The following is a 20,173-nucleotide window of genomic DNA, read 5'->3' on the forward strand; positions in this document are numbered from 1 at the left end:
ATAGAGAGGATTTTCGAGAGAGTCAGAGAGATCATTGATGAAGACCAGAAAAAGCACGGGGCCCAGAACACTGCCTTGGGGAACTCCAGCCTGAACAGGAAGAGGAGATGAGAGAAACCCATTCAGGGCCACACGTTGACGACGACTAGAGAGGAAGTCCGCCAGCCATGCGTGGAGATTTCCATGGATACCAAAGGAGGAGAGTTTGGTGAGCAGAGCAGGGTGCCAGACCGTGTCGAAGGCACGTGATATGTCGAGGGAGACAGCCTTTTCCGAGTTGTCTTCCCGTACCTCTAAGGGTTCCAACTCCCCCTCTCTTTCTTCCTCCTTCTCTTCCGCGTGCTTTCTACCCATAGCCCGAGTCACTGCACAGGATGGAAAGATACCCGGAATCTCCATCTCTAACCGAGTGGTGTTATTTTCCTTACTGGGCTTGTCCACCATTATTGGATTACCCGAAACTCGCCCCCCGGCCAAATCATTCCCGATAATAAAAGAGATTCCCTCCACAGGAAGGGTGGCTTGTAAGCCTACGGTGACCGGCCCGGATACCAACTCAGAACTCAACTGGATGACATGAAGCGGAGCTTTAACATAGCCCCCGACCCCCTGTAAAAGCACACTAACCCCAGTTGCCGTCTTCTCCGACAATGGCAAAATGCCCTCCAGCATCAACGATTGGTGGGCTCCTGTGTCCCTCAATACCCTAACTGGCTTCTGGTTACTCGGGTCGCCATCCAGCGACACGAACCCCTCTGAAATGAAATGTTTGTAGCCCTCCTGAACAAGGTTCTCCCGGGACGCCGTACCTTTGACAGGGGAATCTTCCCCCAGCTCTGCTCTCCAAGAATGATTTCTCACACTTGCCAGTGCATTCGGAGTCGCACTAGACTGATTCCGTTCCGGGTTCTCCCTTTTCCGGAGGTAACATTGGGACATCAAGTGTCCAGTTTTATGGCAAAAAGCACAAGTAGGCCCGGGGGAGAACCTCGGGGTCGGCCTTGAGCCCCCCGAAAAATAAGTTTGTCTTGGGCCCGTAGCCCTCGGATTTCTAACCGTTGGGGTATCATAGTTGTCCCCATAATCATCTCGAGGCCGCCGCCATGTAAGGTCGTTCTCCGCACCGGGTGTTCCATAACTCCCCTGCTGAAGTCTAGGCGAGGAGTTAGGTTTGTGGACCCCTATTCGGTGGGTTAAGGCATAATCATCTGCCATGGTGGCTGCGTCCCACAACTTTGGTACTTTCTTTTCCTGCAGGTACACTTTGATGTCCTCGTGGACACACTGCTGGAATTCCTCCACCAGGATCAAGTCCCGCAATGTTTCGAAGTCTTTCCCGACTCCTTTTGACTCACACCACCGATCAAACATGTTTTCTTTCACTCTGGCAAACTCCACATGGGTCTCACTCTCCCTCTTCCTGGCATTCCTGAATTTTTGCCTGTAAGCTTCCGGAACCAACTCATACGCTTTGAGGATGTGCGTCTTCAGTACCTCATAATCTGCACATTGGTCCATTGGTAGCGCCGAATAAATTTCCTGAGCTTTCCCCACCAGCACACTTTGCACGAGTATGGTCCAGGCCTCCTCCGGCCAGTTTAATTGTCGAGCCACTTTCTCAAAGTGTGGAAAAAATTTCGCGACTTCTTTTTCACTGAACGGTGGAACCAGCCTCACATGTCTGCCCACATCCCAGGTTTTCTGGTTAGGTGTCGACCCCGTCAGCAAGGGTGGTGCCTCTCCCCGTTCTCTCATTAACTCCAGCTCCTTGAATTTGATTTCTTGCTGAAGCTCCATGTCACGTTCCTTTAATTCCCTTTCCGCTTTTCTCTCCTCTGCTTCGAGGTCCCTTGCAGCTCTCCTCTCCTCCGCTTTTCTCCCTTCTAACCTTTCCTGGAGTTCTCGTTCCACTCTCCTTTCCTCTGCTTGTTTCTCTTCTCTCCTCGCTTCTGCTTTCCTTTCTTCTTCTTTTAACCTTTCCTGGAGTTCTCGTTCCACTCTCCTTTCCTCTGCTTGCTTCTCGTCTCTCCTCTCTTCTGCTTTCCTTTCCTCTTCTGCTCTTTCCTTTTCTGCTTTCCTTTCTTCTTCTGCTCTTTCCTTTTCTGCTTTCCTTTCTTCTTCTTTAATCCGTTCCTGGCTCCGTAATTGCAACTCCAGTTTCCGGAGCTCAACATCTTCTGGTTCTTCGGGTAGCCACTCCCAGGCTAACTCGTCCCATGTTCCTAATCCCACCATAGATTGTATCACCGTGGCCTGCAACTCTGCCTTCCTCAAATTAGTTCGGACCTCCAAGTTAAAATGTTTGGCCAATTTCAAGAGGTCCGACTTTAGCAACGCTCGGAACTGTGCCTCACTCGGGGTTACCACAAAGTTCTGTGCCACAAACGCCATGGTGCCTATCGTTAACACCTGTTAACCTTCACCCAAGACTTTACCCCAATTTCTCAAAAAAATTTACCAATTAATAATTAATTAATAAATTTTAATTAATAAAAAATTATTATTTTATTATGTTATACAATTTTAAATCCCGGACGTAGACCCAATTGCGAAACCGCAAATCGTAATTTGGACGAGCCCCCAATTCTGTTACGTGGTCCCCTCGGTGAATACCTGGTCTCGGTGACCCCCGGACCGTGAGAGGAACTTCGCCAGAAAGCTGTATTATATATGCGCTTTCGCCACGCAATCCATATGAATTTCACCCAAGAGACAACTGATGTTCAAGGATATATTTCAATGGTAATGATACCATACAATTTCAATGATACCACCACGGAGATTTTCCCCGAGCAATCAACAATACACAACCATCAACAATTCCCAATCCACAATCAATTCCCTATGATTAAGATGGCCATCTTATATATGTGTGTCCCGGTGAGTACTCACGACCCCCTTTTGGTCTCGGTCCCGCACAATGTCTCTGGGCCCCTCCTGACCAAGATGATGGTCGGCGTCGCCGCACTCGGGCGGTTGAACGAACCCCGGGTGGACGTGTTTCCACCGGGCAGGTATCGTACCAGGCACCCCGGCTGCAGCCCCTCGTGGCCACGCGAAGCGGGTACGGGAAAGCAAGCCAAAAGCCCCACGCCGCTTGCAAGGCGTGTTAGGCCCCAACGGGCGACCCGTACGCGTCTTTTTAGACGGTGTCGCGAACGGCGCCAAACGCTGGGTCGGTGCACGGCCACACGACAGTTTGACGTCCACCGGGCAGGTATCCGTCCCGGTAACTCCTCTCGCCAGACAGGCTCGGGAACGCCGCTTTTCCACACGGCTCAATCAATCCCACCTTTCGTCGGAGCGGGGCGAGGAAGAAGAATACCCGTCCTTTTTTCCTCGTGTCTTTTCCTCTTCCGTTTCCGGTCACTTCCGTTTCCGGCCACTTTTTCAGAAGGGCTCCTGACCCTCCAACCACAACAACTACACAACAACTACAACCACAACAACTTAATATACTACACACGGATAAGCAAAGACCTGAATGGTAATTCACATACATTCACATAAATATGTAACACTACCCTCAGGAGTGCCAGGAAGCACTCACTATCTCTCCACACTCAAGAATGAACTCCCAAAACTGTCTCCTTCCTCCAAATCCTGGTGTTGGTTAAATCTGGTGTTGTCTGGTCAAATCCGTTTCTGGTGTTTGTTCCCCCTCCATCCCCTCCCTTACCTCCCTTACCTCAAATGGCTACACAGTTGACACCGCACATGACAAAGCCGAATGCCTCAACTCTGTGTTTGCCTCAAAATCTTGTGTCCCAAACCCATCTCTCTCCGTTCCCACCTTACCCAGTCGAACCCAACTGCTCCTCGACTCTGTGCCCTTCTCTCCTGACAAGGTGAAGTTTTTGTCAAACCTCGACTCTGATTCTGCAACTGGACCAGACGGCATCAGCCCACGGGTACAAAAATCCTGCCCTTCCGCTCTATCTCACCCTCTCTCTGTTCTTTCACCCTCTATTTGCTCAAGGCCATCTGCCAGCATCTTGGAAATCAGCAAACATTACCGCTTTACACAAAAAAGGTGCAAAAACAGATCCTTGCAACTACAGACCAATCAGCCTGCTCCCAAATATCAGCAAAGTCATGGAATCCATCATTGCTTCAGATATCAAATCCTTCTTCTTCTTCAATGGCTTGATCTCAGATCATCAATTTGGATTCAGACCAGGTCATTCTACTCTGGACATGTTGCTTCTGCTGTCTCAACAATGGATGGAGGTCCTCAATGCCAAACAGGAAATCAGAGATGTCTCCAGTGACATATCACGTGCCTTCGATACGGTCTGGCACCCAGCCCTGCTCACCAAACTCTCCTCCTATGGTATCCATGGAAATCTCCACGCATGGCTTGCAGACTTCCTCTCTGGTCGGAGTCAACATGTGGCCCTAAATGGATTTCTCTCATCTCCCCTTCCTGTTCTGGCTGGAATTCTCCAAGGTAGTGTTCTGGGCCCTGTGCTTTTTCTGGTCTTCATCAATGATCTCTCCGACTCTCTGGAAAATCCTCTCTATCTCTTTGCTGATGACCACTCTCTGCCGCTCCATTCCTCATCCCTCAGATCGGCAGTCTGCAGCCTCCTCACCCTCTGCAGACCTGGACAAAATCACAGACTGGTCAAGCAAGTGGAACATGTCTTTCAATCCTGACAAATCTCACACTCTTACTATGACTCTACGAAAAGACCGACTGGAAAACCCTCCCATCTACTTTCTCAACAATCCTCATCAAGAAGTTCTGTCGCTCAAGCTTTTGGGTCTCACTATCTGCCATGATCGTTCTTGGGAAAACCACATTTCCAAGCTGGCCTCCAAAGCCAGTCGCCGACTGGGCATCCTCCGTCGTGCGAGGTCCTTCCTTGGCACACCTGAGCTCCTCACCACATACAAGGCTTTCATCCGCAGCTCAATGGAATACTGTTCCCCCCCTCTGGGCCGGTGCTCCTGCCTCACACCTAGCTCGGCTTCACGCTGTTTAAACCAAAGCTTTCAGAATCACTGGAATCTCCCGCGATAAAGCTAACTCCGAGGGCTTTTCACTCACTCACCGCAGGCAGGTTGGTGGTCTTTCTGTCTTCTACCGACTCCTCTCCGGCCTTGCTCCCCCAGCTCTCTCTGTGCTCTGTCCCCCAAATATTCCTACAGATCGCACAAGATCTGCCAGCAACCCTCTTATGGTTAAACTGCCAAAATCAAGACTCTCTGCTCACCTTCACTCTTTCATTCCCCTTTTCTCCCACCTCTGGAACAAATTCCCCCACTCCATTCAAACCCACCCCACCCTCCAGGTCTTTAAAACAGCTGTTCACCACCATCTCTTATCTTCCCCCATCCAAAACCTTGATCTTTTCTACCCCTGCTAATTCACCCCAGATACACTTTTTTGAAATTCCAACTTCTTTCCTGGAAGTCCTTGCAGTGTCCATATGTTTTATACCTCTCCCACCTCCCCCCAAGCCCTCTCCCTCCCACAGTTCTCTTGATGTCCCGGCTCTCAAATGTTGTGTTTTTGTCCTTCCCCCTCTCTCCCCATCTTGTCTACAGCTCCCCTTATGTTGTATTTTATGTGTCGGTTTGACTATTTGTGTGATTAATTTGAGCTCTTTCACGAGCCTCGATCTTGTATTCAAAAAAAATGAAAAGAGGATTTCTGGCAGATCTTGTGCTTGGCTCTCTGGCAGATCTGGCAGATCTAGTAGGAGGACTTGGGGGACATAGCACAGACAGAGCTGGGGGAGCTAGGCCGGAGAGGAGTCGGTAGAAGACAGAAAGACCACCAACATACCTATGGTGAATGAGTGAAAGGCCCTCAGAATCAGCTTCATCGCGGGAGATTCCAATGATTCTAAAAGCTTTGGTTTCTACAGCGTGAAGCTGGGCTAGATGCGAGGCAGGAGCACCGGCCCAGAGGGGAGAACAGTATTCCATTGAGCTGCGGATGAAAGCCTTGTATGTGGTGAGAAGCTCAGAAGTGCCTAAAAAGGACTTTGCACAACGGAGGATGCCGAGATGGCGACTGGCTTTGGAGGCTAGCTTGGAAATGTGATCATGGCAGATAGTGAGACCCAAAAGCTTGAGTGACAGAACTTCTTGGAGAGGATGGTTGAGAAAGTAGATGGAAGGGTTGCCCAGACGGTCTTTTCGGAGAGACAAAGTGAGAGTTTCTTTTTTTTTTTGGCAGGATTGAGATTTGTCAGGATTGAAAGACATGTTCCACTTGTTTGACCAATTTGTGATTTTGTCCAGGTCTGCAGAGAGTGAGGAGGCTGCAGACTGCCGATCTGAGGGATGAGGTATGGAGCGGCAGAGAGTAGAGTCATCAGCAAAGAGATAGAGAGGATTTTCAAGAGAGTCGGAGAGATCATTGATGAAGACCAGAAAAAGCAAAGGGCCCAGAACACTGCCTTGAGGTACTCCAGCCTGAACAGGAAACGGAGACGAGAAAATTCCATTTAGAGCCACATGTTGACTGCGACCGGTCAGGACGTCCGCAAGCCATGCATGGAGATTTCCATGGATACCATAGGAGGAGAGTTTGGTGAGCAGAGCTGAGTGCCAGACCGTATCGAAGGCACGTGATATGTCAAGGGAGACGGCTTTGATTTCCTGTTTGGCATCGAGGACCTCCATCCATTGTTGAGAAAGCAGAAGCAGCATGTCCAGAGTAGAGTGACCAGGTCTGAAACCAAATTGATGATCAGAGATCAAGCCATTGGAGAAGAGGAAAGATTTGATATCCGAAGCAATGATGGATTCCATGACTTTGCTGATAATTGGGAGCAGGCTGATTGGTCTGTAGTTGCAAGGATCTGTTTTTGCACGTTTTTTGTGTAAAGCGGTAATGTTTGCTGATTTCCAGGATGCTGGCAGATGACCTTGAGCAAAAGATAGGGTGAAAAGAACAAAGAGAGGGTGAGGTAGAGCGGAAGGGCAGGATTTTAGGACCCGTGGGCTGATGCCGTCTGGTCCAGTTGCAGAATCAGAGTCGAGGTGAGACAAAAACTCCTCCACCTTGTCAGGAGAGAAGGACACAGAGTCCAGGAGCAGTTGGGTTCGACTGGGAAAGGTGGGAACAGAGAGAGATGGGTTTGGGACACAAGATTTTGAGGCAAACACAGAGTTGAGGCATTCGGCTTTGTCACGTGCGGTGTCAACTGTGTAGCCATTTGAGGTAAGGGAGGGGATGGAGGGGGAACAAACACCAGAAACGGATTTGACCAGACGCCACCAGGATTTGGAGGAAGGAGACAGGTTTGAGAGTTCAATCTTGAGAGTAGAGAGATAGAGAGTGCTTCCTGGCTCTCCTGTCCTGAGTGTAGACACACACTGACACTTGTTCCGAGCTTTGTGAAAGAAACGGAGATTGCCTTCAGTTGGATTTGCCTTCCATGATTTGACCAACTCAAAATTCAAAATCGTTAAAAAAAATTCGAGGAACAACTCAACAACATCCAGGATAGCCCGAGGTCACACTCGGACTCACACACTCCACTCCTGTATACATTGCTCGGACAGCAATACTGCAGTTAAGAGACAAGTCCTGATCATTTTAACTACAATATACTCGTTCATTTTCCTGTAGAATGAGTTTTCCTCCCGATCGAACCCACCGTGGAATGCAATCCATATTCACATTTTGTTTCTTGCGGTTTCTTGTATCTTCGGTGCTGATAGTGCAGCTATCTTTGCGTCCGCTTGTTCTGTACTTTCAAAATCAACTCCCCACAATGTTCTCGCCACTTAATCACGTCGGACAGAGATTTGGCGCCATTTTTTGTACACTCGAGTTGCACTCCGCACATCCTGAACCGAGCCGGGAGCTCTCGGCTCGACTTGCAAGTGGATACGCAGTTTCATTCCACCGTCATTCTCACCTTCATCGCTTTATCATAAATTATTATTATTATTATTATTATTCGGGAATGCGTGCAAGTTGGACTGGAATTCAACGTCTCTTTCGAGGAACAAGGTGCCGCCGATGCGGTGCCCCCTGAGTACAATTATGGCGGGAATTTGGAATTTGTTCAAGATAGCCGCACATGATGCTCTGTTCTTCATGGAAAGACACCGCGGGAATCTTTCAAAATCCACCAGGTATAATGCGAGCCGGCAGGACAGCCGGCTTAACTGTTATATAGAGCCGGTTGGGGGAATCGAACCCGGACTGGAGTTCAAAGGGTGTGTGTGCTACCTCTGGGACTCTTTCTTTTTTCAAACACAGAGAGGGAGAGAGAGAGCGGGGGGGGATTGAGTGGAGGAAGGGGGAGGGACACGGCCACGGGAAGCGGAGACATTGCTGAGCTGAGAAGAGCGAGCTGGTTTGGGAAGAGCGGGGGAGCCGGAACGATAAGACTTCTTTGAAGCCAGAACGCTCTGTTCTTTGTTTGGGAGAGAGAGACCTCTGAGAATCAAGACGCTTTCTGTTTAAATGTATAATAAAAATAATACTACCAAGTTCCCTCACAAGGAACCTCAAGGCAGGCGGACGCCATTACGACAATCAAGCTTGTGCAATGGTTGCCAACCTATCCTATGGTTGTTTGTCCGTGCTCAATCCATTTTTAAATGCCGAGCAACGAAGCAGCACGTACCATTATTAAAGTCTGCTACGATTTGGCCGGGATTCGAACCACCGACCTCCCAGACTCAGAGCAGACACTCCAAGGACAACACGAGTCCGTTTCCTGCATTCGCGCCATATTGTGACGCCTCATCTGAACGAGGTGGATAAATACAAATATACAATCCTTGCTCATGTGGCCGAAGGTTTGCGAATAATATGAACGCCAGCCACTGAATAAAATACCTGTAGCTTATCTAGGCCTTGGCCTAATGTTGCAACTCAAATTTGGTAGCATTTTGACTGGTGGGGCTAAAGAAGAAGATTTTTGAAGGAATTTGCTAAGTCCGCCATTTTGATACACTTCCCTGACTGGAACGAGCTTTGCAATCCCCGTTACCAGGCAGGAGTGAAACCTTGCCGCCAGATTTCAGCCGGATCTGCCCAGCGGTTTAATCCTTAAGGAGGTTAAGAATTAAACATGACAATAGCTATTTGAAAACAAAGCAAAATGATCTAGATCGGTTGACGAAATTAATATAATATTACTCATTAAACCAGGACACAATTCTTCTTCTTTTCCTTCTCATTCTTATTCTTCTTCTTCTTCGTTAACACCCCAATTATGACTGTCGGCCGGGTAAGAATTGAGAACAGGGTGTTCAGTTGCCAAGCAGCTAGCTAGTGCTTGCCAAGCCAGCCGTTCCTTAACGGTTTTGAATGGATTGCTTAAGCCGCTTGGCGAGCGCTCGTTGTCCACTGCATCCCACTTTTCACAGAAGAATTTTCCATTATTTAAATATATATACGTATATATATATATATATTTCAATTTTCAATTATTTAATTAGAAGTAAATATTTAATTATTCCATTATAAGTAAATATTTAATTATTTAATTATTCCATTATAAGTAAATATTTAATTATTTAATTATTCCATTTGAAGTAAATATTTAATTATTTAATTATTCCATTTGAAGTAAATATTTAATTATTTAATTATTCCATTAGAAGTAAATATTTAATTATATAATTATTCCATTAGAAGTAAATATTTAATTATTTAATTATTCCATTAGAAGTAAATATTTAATTATTTAATTATTCCATTAGAAGTAAATATTTAATTATATAATTATTCCATTAGAAGTAAATATTTAATTATTTAATTATTCCATTAGAAGTAAATATTTAATTATTTAATTATTCCATTAGAAGTAAATATTTAATTATTTAATTATTCCATTAAAAGTAAATATTTAATTATTTAATTATTCCATTAAAAGTAAATATTTAATTATTTAATCATTCAATTATTCCCATCGTGAGGCACATTTTCAATTGGCTAATATTATGAGCTGGGTGTACCGGGAACGATCAGCAATCTCCGATCGCAGGCCTCCAGTTTGTAATTGTTTTTCGGGGCGCCGGCGATAACTCGCCTCCTCTTCATAAACGATCCAGTGAGGATGTTTAAGAAGGAAGACGGGATTCGAACCCAGGCTAGGCAGCTCGGGGGTGCATGTGCACACCTCTCGGTCACACTGCTAATACACCAACAAATTAGGGCACAATTCTGAAAAGAAAGTAATTGAAAATCCAGATCCAATTACTGTATAAACACAACTGCTCACGTTCCCTGAGGCTGCTCCTTGTGCAGTTGGACCTGAGCAATGGCGTCTCTGATTTATTTATTATTGATACTAAATGTTCGTCAGAATCCGAGGTCTTTCACAAACTCCCAAAACAATAGACAAAGAGTTTCATGTGTGAGTGCAGACTGTGGTATCACAAGTGTTAATCCCCAGCTGCGTCCTTATCTTTCCTCCCACCTTCCCAAACGTACAACTGGGGGAATGGGAGGGGTTCGGAGAAAGCCATAACGATAAAAGGAGATGAACCGAGCACGAAGGAGGAAAAGCGACGATTGGTTGGGAAACGTTACAACATTAAGGGAAATCCATAGGGAAATGTAATTAGGGGGAATATGGCAGCATTATGCGAGTTGTCTCCATTTGTGTCCAGCTTACTGCTCTTCCTCCTCCTATGCAGATACCTCTTTGTGAGATGTCTGCAAACAAAGAGGAATTTTGCATGGGAAGAGGAAGGGTTGGAATGTCCTGCAATCTTCAGCCGAGAGTTTTTTTTAGTTTTTTTTTTTAAAGAAACGTCTTTTGGAGAACGGGACCCGACGTTGAATGCAGTACTTCAACGTGCTTAATCCAGGTGTGGGAACTGCGTGCACATCAGCGATTGGTCAGGATGGACGGGCGCATGCGCTGCTGTGTGCTCATCCCAATCAGAGGTGCAGCCAACGCTTCTGGGTGCTCATCACAAACAGAGGTGCAGCCAACGCTGCTGGGTGCTCATCACAATCAGAGGTGCAGCCAACGTTGCTGGGTGCTCATCACAATCAGATGTGCAGCCAACACTGCTGGGTGCTCATCACAATCAGAGGTGCAGCCAACGTTGCTGGGTGCTCATCACAATCAGATGTGCAGCCAACACTGCTGGGTGCTCATCACAATCAGAGGTGCAGCCAACGTTGCTGGGTGTTCATCACAATCAGAGGTGCAGCCAACACTGCTGGGTGTTCATCACAATCAGAGGTGCAGCCAGCACTGCTGGGTGCTCATCACAATCAGAGGTGCAGCCAACACTGTTGGGTGCTCATCACAATCAGAGGTGCAGCCAACACTGCTGGGTACTCATCACAATCAGAGGTGCAGCCAACACTGCTGGGTGTTCATCACAATCAGAGGTGCAGCCAGCACTGCTGGGTGCTCATCACAATCAGAGGTGCAGCCAGCACTGCTGGGTGCTCATCACAATCAGAGGTGCAGCCAACACTGCTGGGTGTTCATCACAATCAGAGGTGCAGCCAGCACTGCTGGGTGTTCATCACAATCAGAGGTGCAGCCAGCACTGCTGGGTACTCATCACAATCAGAGGTGCAGCCAGCACTGCTGGGTGCTCATCACAATCAGAGGTGCAGCCAGCACTGCTGGGTGCTCATCACAATCAGAGGCGCAGCCAACCCTGCTGGGTGTTCATCACAATCAGAGGTGCAGCCAGCACTGCTGGGTACTCATCACAATCAGAGGTGCAGCCAGCACTGCTGGGTGCTCATCACAATCAGAGGTGCAGCCAACACTGCTGGGAATAGAAACTTTTGTGCTGCTTGGCAGGCCATGGTATTTTCATCTTTGAATGCGAGTATCCATTTTGGGTTTTTAAATACTAGTTAAACTATTGATGCAAATTATACACTACTAATACACTACTGATGTACACTACTAATGATGCAAATTGTACACTACTAATACACTACTAATGTACACCACTAATGATGCAAATTGTACACTACTAATACACTACTAATGTACACTACTAATCATGCAAATTGTACACTACTAATACACTACTAATGTACACTACTAATGATGCAAATTGTACACTACTAATACACTACTAATGTACACCACTAATGATGCAAATTGTACACTACTAATACACTACTAATGTACACTACTAATCATGCAAATTGTACACTACTAATACACTACTAATGTACACTACTAATCATGCAAATTGTACACTACTAATACACGACTAATGTACACTACTAATGATGCAAATTGTACACTACTAATACACTACTAATGTACACTACTAATGATGCAAATTTTACACTACTAATACACTACTAATGTACACCACTAATGATGCAAATTGTACACTACTAATACACTACTAATGTGCACTACTAATGATGCAAATTGTACACTACTAATACACTACTAATGTACACCACTAATGATGCAAATTGTACACTACTAATACACTACTAATGTACAGTACTAATCATGCAAATTGTACACTACTAATACACTACTAATGTACACTACTAATGATGCAAATTGTACACTACTAATACACTACTAATGTACACCACTAATGATGCAAATTGTACACTACTAATACACTACTAATGTGCACTACTAATCATGCAAATTGTACACTACTAAGACACTACTAATGTACACTACTAATGATGCAAATTGTACACTACTAATGTACACTACTAATGATGCAAATTGTACACTACTAATACACTACTAATGTACACCACTAATGATGCAAATTGTACACTACTAATACACTACTAATGTACACTACTAATCATGCAAATTGTAACACTACTAATACACTACTAATGTACACTACTAATGATGCAAATTGTACACTACTAATACACTACTAATGTACACTACTAATGATGCAAATTGTACACTACTAATACACTACTAATGTACACCACTAATGATGCAAATTGTACACTACTAATACACTACTAATGTACACTACTAATGATGCAAATTGTACACTACTAATACACTACTAATGTACACCACTAATGATGCAAATTGTACACTACTAATACACTACTAATGTACACTACTAATGATGCAAATTGTACACTACTAATACACTACTAATGTACACCACTAATGATGCAAATTGTACACTACTAATACACAACTAATGTACACCACTAATGATGCAAATTGTACACTACTAATACACTACTAATGTACACTACTAATGATGCAAATTGTACACTACTAATACACTACTAATGTACACCACTAATGATGCAAATTGTACACTACTAATACACTACTAATGTACACCACTAATGATGCAAAATGTACACTACTAATACACTACTAATGTACACTACTAATGATGCAAATTGTACACTACTAATACACTACTAATGATGCAAATTGTACACTACTAATACACTACTAATGTACACTACTAATGATGTAAATTGTACACTACTAATACACTACTAATGTACACTACTAATGATGCAAATTGTACACCACTAATGATGCAAATTGTACACTACTAATACACTGCTAATGTACACTACTAATGATGCAAATTGTACACTACTAATGTACACTACTAATGATGCAAATTGTACACTACTAATACACTACTAATGTACACTACTAATGATGCAAATTGTACACCACTAATGATGCAAATTGTACACTACTAATACACTGCTAATGTACATTACTAATGATGCAAATTGTACACTACTAATGATGCAAATTGTACACTACTAATACACTACTAATGTACACTACTAATGATGCAAATTGTACACTACTAATACACTACTAATGTACACTACTAATGATGCAAATTATACACTACTAATACACTACTAATGTACACTACTAATGATGCAAATTGTACACTACTAATACACTACTAATGTACACCACTAATGATGCAAATTGTACACTACTAATACACTACTAATGTACACTACTAATCATGCAAATTGTACACTACTAATACACTACTAATGTACACTACTAATGATGCAAATTGTACACTACTAATACACTACTAATGTACACCACTAATGATGCAAATTGTACACTACTAATACACTACTAATGTACACTACTAATGATGCAAATTGTACACTACTAATACACTACTGATGTACACTACTAATGATGCAAATTGTACACTACTAATACACTACTAATGTACACCACTAATGATGCAAATTGTACACTACTAATACACTACTAATGTACACTACTAATGATGCAAATTGTACACTACTAATACACTACTAATGTACACTACTAATGATGCAAATTGTACACTACTAATACACTACTAATGTACACTACTAATGATGCAAATTGTACACTACTAATACACTACTAATGTACACTACTACTGATGCAAATTGTGTAACGGAAGGAAAATTCAGCTGTCATGGCCAACCTGCCCTCTTCCCATTATATTTTGAAATGCACGTTATTTAATTTTTTTTTGAAACGCCCTTTTCGTTATTAAAATTCTTTTGAAATCATTATTGTGACGACGTCTCCTTTTCAGCCTTTGTAACAGTTGTTTTTGTTGTATAGCCCCGGACAGTTCTATTGAACAAGCCCGCAGCATAGAGACAGGTGATCGATCTCCCAGGAACGACCCAGAGATCCCCCACATCCAGGATGGTGTACCCCGGCCTTCACAAAGTCAGGGCCACAACAGAGTTAGACACAGAAAGAGACAAGGGATCATGTGGACCAATCGGCACTCTGACCGTGACTGCGCTGCCCTGACGAATCTGGGCAGCAGGGAGGAATGGGGAAGATTTGGCCCCAACTTGCGTTGGGGGTACAACCACCACGAAGAGGCATCCCCGATAGTTGTCCTTTGTAACAGTGGGATGAAAATGGGAAAAAGTCTGAGCTCAGTCGAAGTTAGCCAATCACCACTCAGTTAGTCTGGGGCTGCACACCATGTGACTGCATATATATATATATATATATATATATATAAAGACTGTGAAAAAGTTACTTTCTGACAAACTTCCTACTCTTTGTTACAAAAATTTCAAACTTTGACTTGCCACTCCAAGTACCTTTCTCCACTGATTACCATCCCAACTGATGTTCTTCGCCATTTCAATCTCTCGACTTTCTTCCGTTTACACAGAGATGGCTTTTTTACAGCAACTCACCCATAACGACCACTTTCGATAAGAGACCTTCTGACAGCAGATGTGTCAACCTGAGTCCATGATGTTTGTACCTGTTCTTGCACAAGTTCAGTTGTTGATTTTTCTTTTTAATTCTCAAGGAACTTATCTTTAAGTATTGATCATTTATGTTGCTGAGTTTCTTTGGTTCCTTCCAATCCGTTTTGTATATTTAACTTGTCCAGTCTCATTATGCTTCCGCATTGTTTATGAAATGCTCCGTCTGGAAACACCTGCGTTACTGGATATTTATGACTGGGAATTTGCTTTCTTGGTGTAAAAACGATTATCGAGTCTCGTCGGGTTCGATATCTTGGACATCGCGTGGGTTTATATTACCCGCAATCTGAAGGAAATGACAAATTCGTGAAAAGATAACGTGGTGGCTGAAGTCTTTTGATTTATTTGGAGAGAAAGAAAAACGGGAAAACAAAACAAAATCTAAACACAAATTATGGGAAACGTTACAGAACGCACGGAACAATCCTACAAATGGGATTTCCGCAGAAATCGCAGGAAATAATTCCAAACTTTAACTAGCACGGCACTCGGTAGAGCGCATACCTCTGCAAGGCCAAAATGTACGTTTTGTATCCCAATAATAGGCCGGATCTGGATCCGGACCTCAACCAAAATCGAATCGGCTTGTTCTCGTCACCGAACCAACTTATCCACCTCGTTTCGTCATAACTCGTCCATAACTCTGATATATCCTGCTCACAGACAGGTAGACAGGTGAAAACAACCTGCGTCCACCTTTATCATTATATAACACCTTTTATTTAACGAAATATGAAAACGTGACATGAACATGTTCACTTTCTTATGAATGTGGCCGAAGACCTTTGCTCAGTAGTAAAACACACACACACACACACACACACACACGAGCCAACTGGCGTCATTTGCTTGAGGTCGTACAGGAGTGTGGACCACTCCAAACACTCAGGGTGATCTCGCGGACACTGTGGACCCTTTATATATTACATTCCATTCTGCATATGGAATATAAATAGTTAAATACCAATGTTTTGATTCGCAAGTGAAAGCCACGCTGCGCCCCTCTCCCCACCGTGGGGGGCACACATACAAAAGCTGATCAGACAAAATACCGTTTTTCAGGCTTTCACATTAATTTGATTAATAATTAAAAGTGTTTATTGTGACGCGACCTTCTGCAGGTGAAAAGAATGCGGTACAGCAAATTTGGCTAAATGATATACTGTATTTATATGAAATGGTCTGTTGGCAAATCAAACAATATGACCACTTGACATGTGCAGACCTATGGATCTTGGATTGGGGAGTCACCTGGACATACATCCGAGTATTTACTTTCACCGGTTTCAGCGAGTGTGCCTTTAATCTCCAATTAAGGTTTAAATATTAGGCCTTATAGTTATGAACGAGTGAACGATCTCATTTATGCAAACAATACAATAGTAGTACCGAGATAAAGTATATAAAACATTTCATAAAAACAGATGGTGACTGTGCCCTTGTCTTGTCATAACCGAAGCAGTCTCTTGGCCTGGAGTCGTGCTGGGCGGATTGCCATCCCTCTCCCAGCAATAGTTCGGGCAGAAATTTGTAATTTGTTCAGGATGCCGGCGATGGCTCGCCTACAAGACACCGTGGGATCTGCAACGTCCACCCACTAATGTTGGCAGAGGGGATGCCCAGTTTAACATCCGTACGAGGGACGGCTCACACATTTATGAAACACAGGAGTGACAGTTTATAGCTGGGTCAGGATTCAAACCTAGGATAGACAACTCGCAGACAAGTGTGCCGACCTCTAGGCCAGCGTTTCGAAACCTGGGGGTCGTTTGGGGGTTTTCCGGGGGTCATAAATAACATATCAATTTGTTGAGCCCATTTTTAGGAACCTAACAAAGGTACATACCACATACAGTATTTTGTTCGCGTATGCACGTACGTCACGACCCCCAGGTTAAGAACCGCTGCTCTAGGCAATCCTGTCAGCCCTGTTTATTACATACTAGCAGAAGTACCCGGCGTTGCCGGGCGGGGGAGGGGTGGAAGGGGAGAGAAGGAGGAGAGAGGGGGGAGGCAGGAGTGGGGGAGAGGGGAATGGGGAGGGAGGGAGGGGAAGGGGAGGTTTGGGGGAGAGGGAGGGGAGGCAGGAGAGGAAGGGAGTTCATATATATGCTGGTGGGTGAATGTGGTGTTCATCACGTTTGAGTTAAGTGTGATGCCGATCAGGAAGAAGAAGAAGCCGTACTACCAACTTCGTACACTTCCGAAATGGTTTGATTTATTTGTATTCAAATGTCTGGTAGTTTTGTATTTATTTATGCGAATGTGTACTTGTATATAACTGTCATTAATTTAAAAAGGCTTCGGCACCATCGAGCGATTTTTCTTTTTTTAACTCCAGAAAAACGAACTTTTTATTTTCAATTTTTTGGTTTTTTTGCCAAAAACACTCCCAGGCACACTGATGAACCTCTGAAAGTTTGATGAAGATCCGTTCAGCCATCTCTGAATAAAACGCGCACACACACACAGACAACTCGCGTTTATTTATATATAGATGTAGACATGGTGTCATGGCCAATTATTTGTAAAAATTTCCCCGAAGTGTATTTTATTTTTATTTTATCTTTCAGAAAACAGGTGAACAAACAAAAGAATAAAGTGGTTCAGGCAAATCCTCCCACTCCCAGGATACAAAAACATATCAGGCATTTTGGATGTGGTGTTGCAAGTGCAAACGTTATGACAATTCGCAATCAAGATGCAGTTACTTATCGTACAGAAGAGGTCGTAGTTGGTCATAGAATACCGTATGGCATTAGAGTGTACAATGTCAGGAAATTATAGAGAAACTCCTGCGAAAGACACCATCGATTTTACTACAATGGAGACAATACCAGGTCTCATGGCATACAGATCAACAAAAGTAACTATAAAGAGGAAGAAAAGAAGAAGAATAGCTGGGAGAATGCCCTAAAGGTATGCAGACTTGCCTATGAGCTGTCTATCCTGGGTTTGAACCCCAGTCCAGCTATAAACTATCATCCTGGTGTTTCACAGGCAGGGTGATTCATCAACGTGTGTGCCGTCCCTCAAATGGACGTTAAACGGGCATCCAGTCTTGGCATTCGTTGGTGGACGTTAAAGATCCGCACGATGTCCTTCGTGAAGCGTAGGCGAGCCATTGCGAGCACCCTGACCAAATTTCCTGCTCCAACATACAGGAAACACTGCATCAGTGGCACAGCCACATCCCTGGAAAAAGAAGTTGCAAACCTGCAGCGACATGCTGCACATGAAAGAAGAAAAAAGAAAAAGGAATAGTCAAAGATTTCTTTATTGTATTGGACTAAACATTCAAAACAGCTTCCACATAAAATTGCCTTTCCCAACCCTCCAAAATAATAAGACCTGTACAGTGAATGCACCCAAGTTCAAAATCCTCACGTGATTGGTGAAATACTTGGCTGCAAAAGTTCAAGTTTGGCCCATTGTTTGCCCCCTTTGATCACAGGGTTTGGCCAAAAGCCATATTAGAAAAAAATAAATAACTGCACAGCTTGGAGTTTGACTGGAAGAGAATACTGAAAATGTGGCTTAAACCTATTATCCAGGCAAGAATAAGCCTGGAGTACTGGAAAGAAGAGGAAAGTGGTGAAGACCAACAAGAAAAAGGGAAATTATAATCCTACATCTCGGAAAGAAAGTTGAAAGCAAAATGACGTTACAAATGCTCAACTACCACATCTCTCAAGCAAATTGCACAACTCTTAGTAGATTCTAACAACATGATAACATTGCTGAACAAGACAAAATCAATCCTGTTCATCTTCTCAACAAAGATGGAGAAATAAAATGATTTTTTGGTCTCAAAGCAAAGACACAAAAGTTCAGGAAATGAAGACGTGCAGCTTCCCCACAATGCATTTAACATTGTACTCCAGGAAATGTGAGGGTGCCCTGTAAGATTCTACACTTCCTGTGGGAGGGGTCTTGCAACCCCAGGTACAGTCAGCCGAGGTATCAGAGCATGGAACTGAGGGCGGGAGATCTGAAAAAAAAGACAAGTATTAAAACCATGAACACCGGAGCTTATGGAGTTTGTTAATTGGTGAGACTCACCGAGTGCAAGACAATCAAAATAAACAGCAAGTCAGATATTTTGAGATCTCGGACAAACACTCAATGTGCCACAACTCATACCTTGATGTATTGCAGGTCTGACAATGCGCGGACGGTGTAATCTGGAATAAACATGTTCTGCAGGACCAAAGGGTGGTTTGTCGACTCTGACACATCAGAAGAGTCAGCAACCTCTTCCAAACCACCTGGTATGAACAGGCAGCCAATCATTGACAAATAGTACAACAACAAAGAGAGAAGACTGATGATATGTCGTCTTTAATGAACCATGTCAGGTTGCACGATATATTTGCACAACCACCTACACCAATCACTCAAATCAATTAAATGTATATCGCTTTTTATTAAGTAAAATGTCAAATCAGTTGGGACAGAGAGAGAACAGGTAAGAAGAATAAAAATTAATAAAAGCAACTGTAAAATGAGAAGGCCACTCGGTAGAGCGTATACCTCAACTAGGCTGAACAGTTTACCTTTTGTATCCCACTGATAGACCACATTTGGATCCAGACCTGAACCAAAGTCTAACCAACTTGTTCTTGTCAACTAACCAAGTCTTCCATGAAGTGTTGTCATAATCCATCCACATCTTTTTGAGATATTGTGCTGTATATCATATTTGGCCCCATCTCTCAATGGTGAAGAAAAACGAAAATTTTTTTCTCGTATCCGGTTCCAGCTCCGGATCTTCATCAAAATCAAAGCAATTCGTCCTCATCACACACCCAGCCTATCTACAATGTTTTGGCTGAATCCGTCCATAACTTTTTGAGAAATAGTGCTGGACATAGTTTTTGGGACTCTTTCAATGGTTATGAATCACTTAAAAAATATTATAATACAGTGAGTCCCCGGTTTGCGAACACAACGTGT

The 20,173-nt window shown here is 43.8% G+C and overlaps 1 protein-coding gene across 3 annotated transcripts in view; it reads right to left on the reverse strand.

The window, feature by feature from the left end:
* Positions 1–18,476: 18,476 nt before the first annotated feature.
* The window catches only part of LOC137438218 (metal transporter CNNM4), a 58,964-nt gene continuing 57,267 nt past the window's right edge, over positions 18,477–20,173 (reverse strand). For all 3 annotated transcript variants that reach the window (XM_078766560.1, XM_078766556.1, XM_078766567.1), the window contains exons 12-13: positions 19,361–19,485; positions 18,477–19,208 (exon numbers count right to left, since the gene is read on the reverse strand). In XM_078766560.1, the coding sequence (XP_078622686.1) occupies positions 19,128–19,208; positions 19,361–19,485 (206 nt within the window). In that variant the 3' untranslated portion in view covers positions 18,477–19,127. The remainder of the gene's footprint in view (positions 19,209–19,360; positions 19,486–20,173) is intronic.

This window comes from Myxine glutinosa, chromosome 1 (genome assembly GCF_964187855.1).
Source record: "Myxine glutinosa chromosome 1, kmMyxGlut1.1, whole genome shotgun sequence".
Taxonomy (NCBI): Eukaryota; Metazoa; Chordata; class Myxini; order Myxiniformes; family Myxinidae; genus Myxine; species Myxine glutinosa.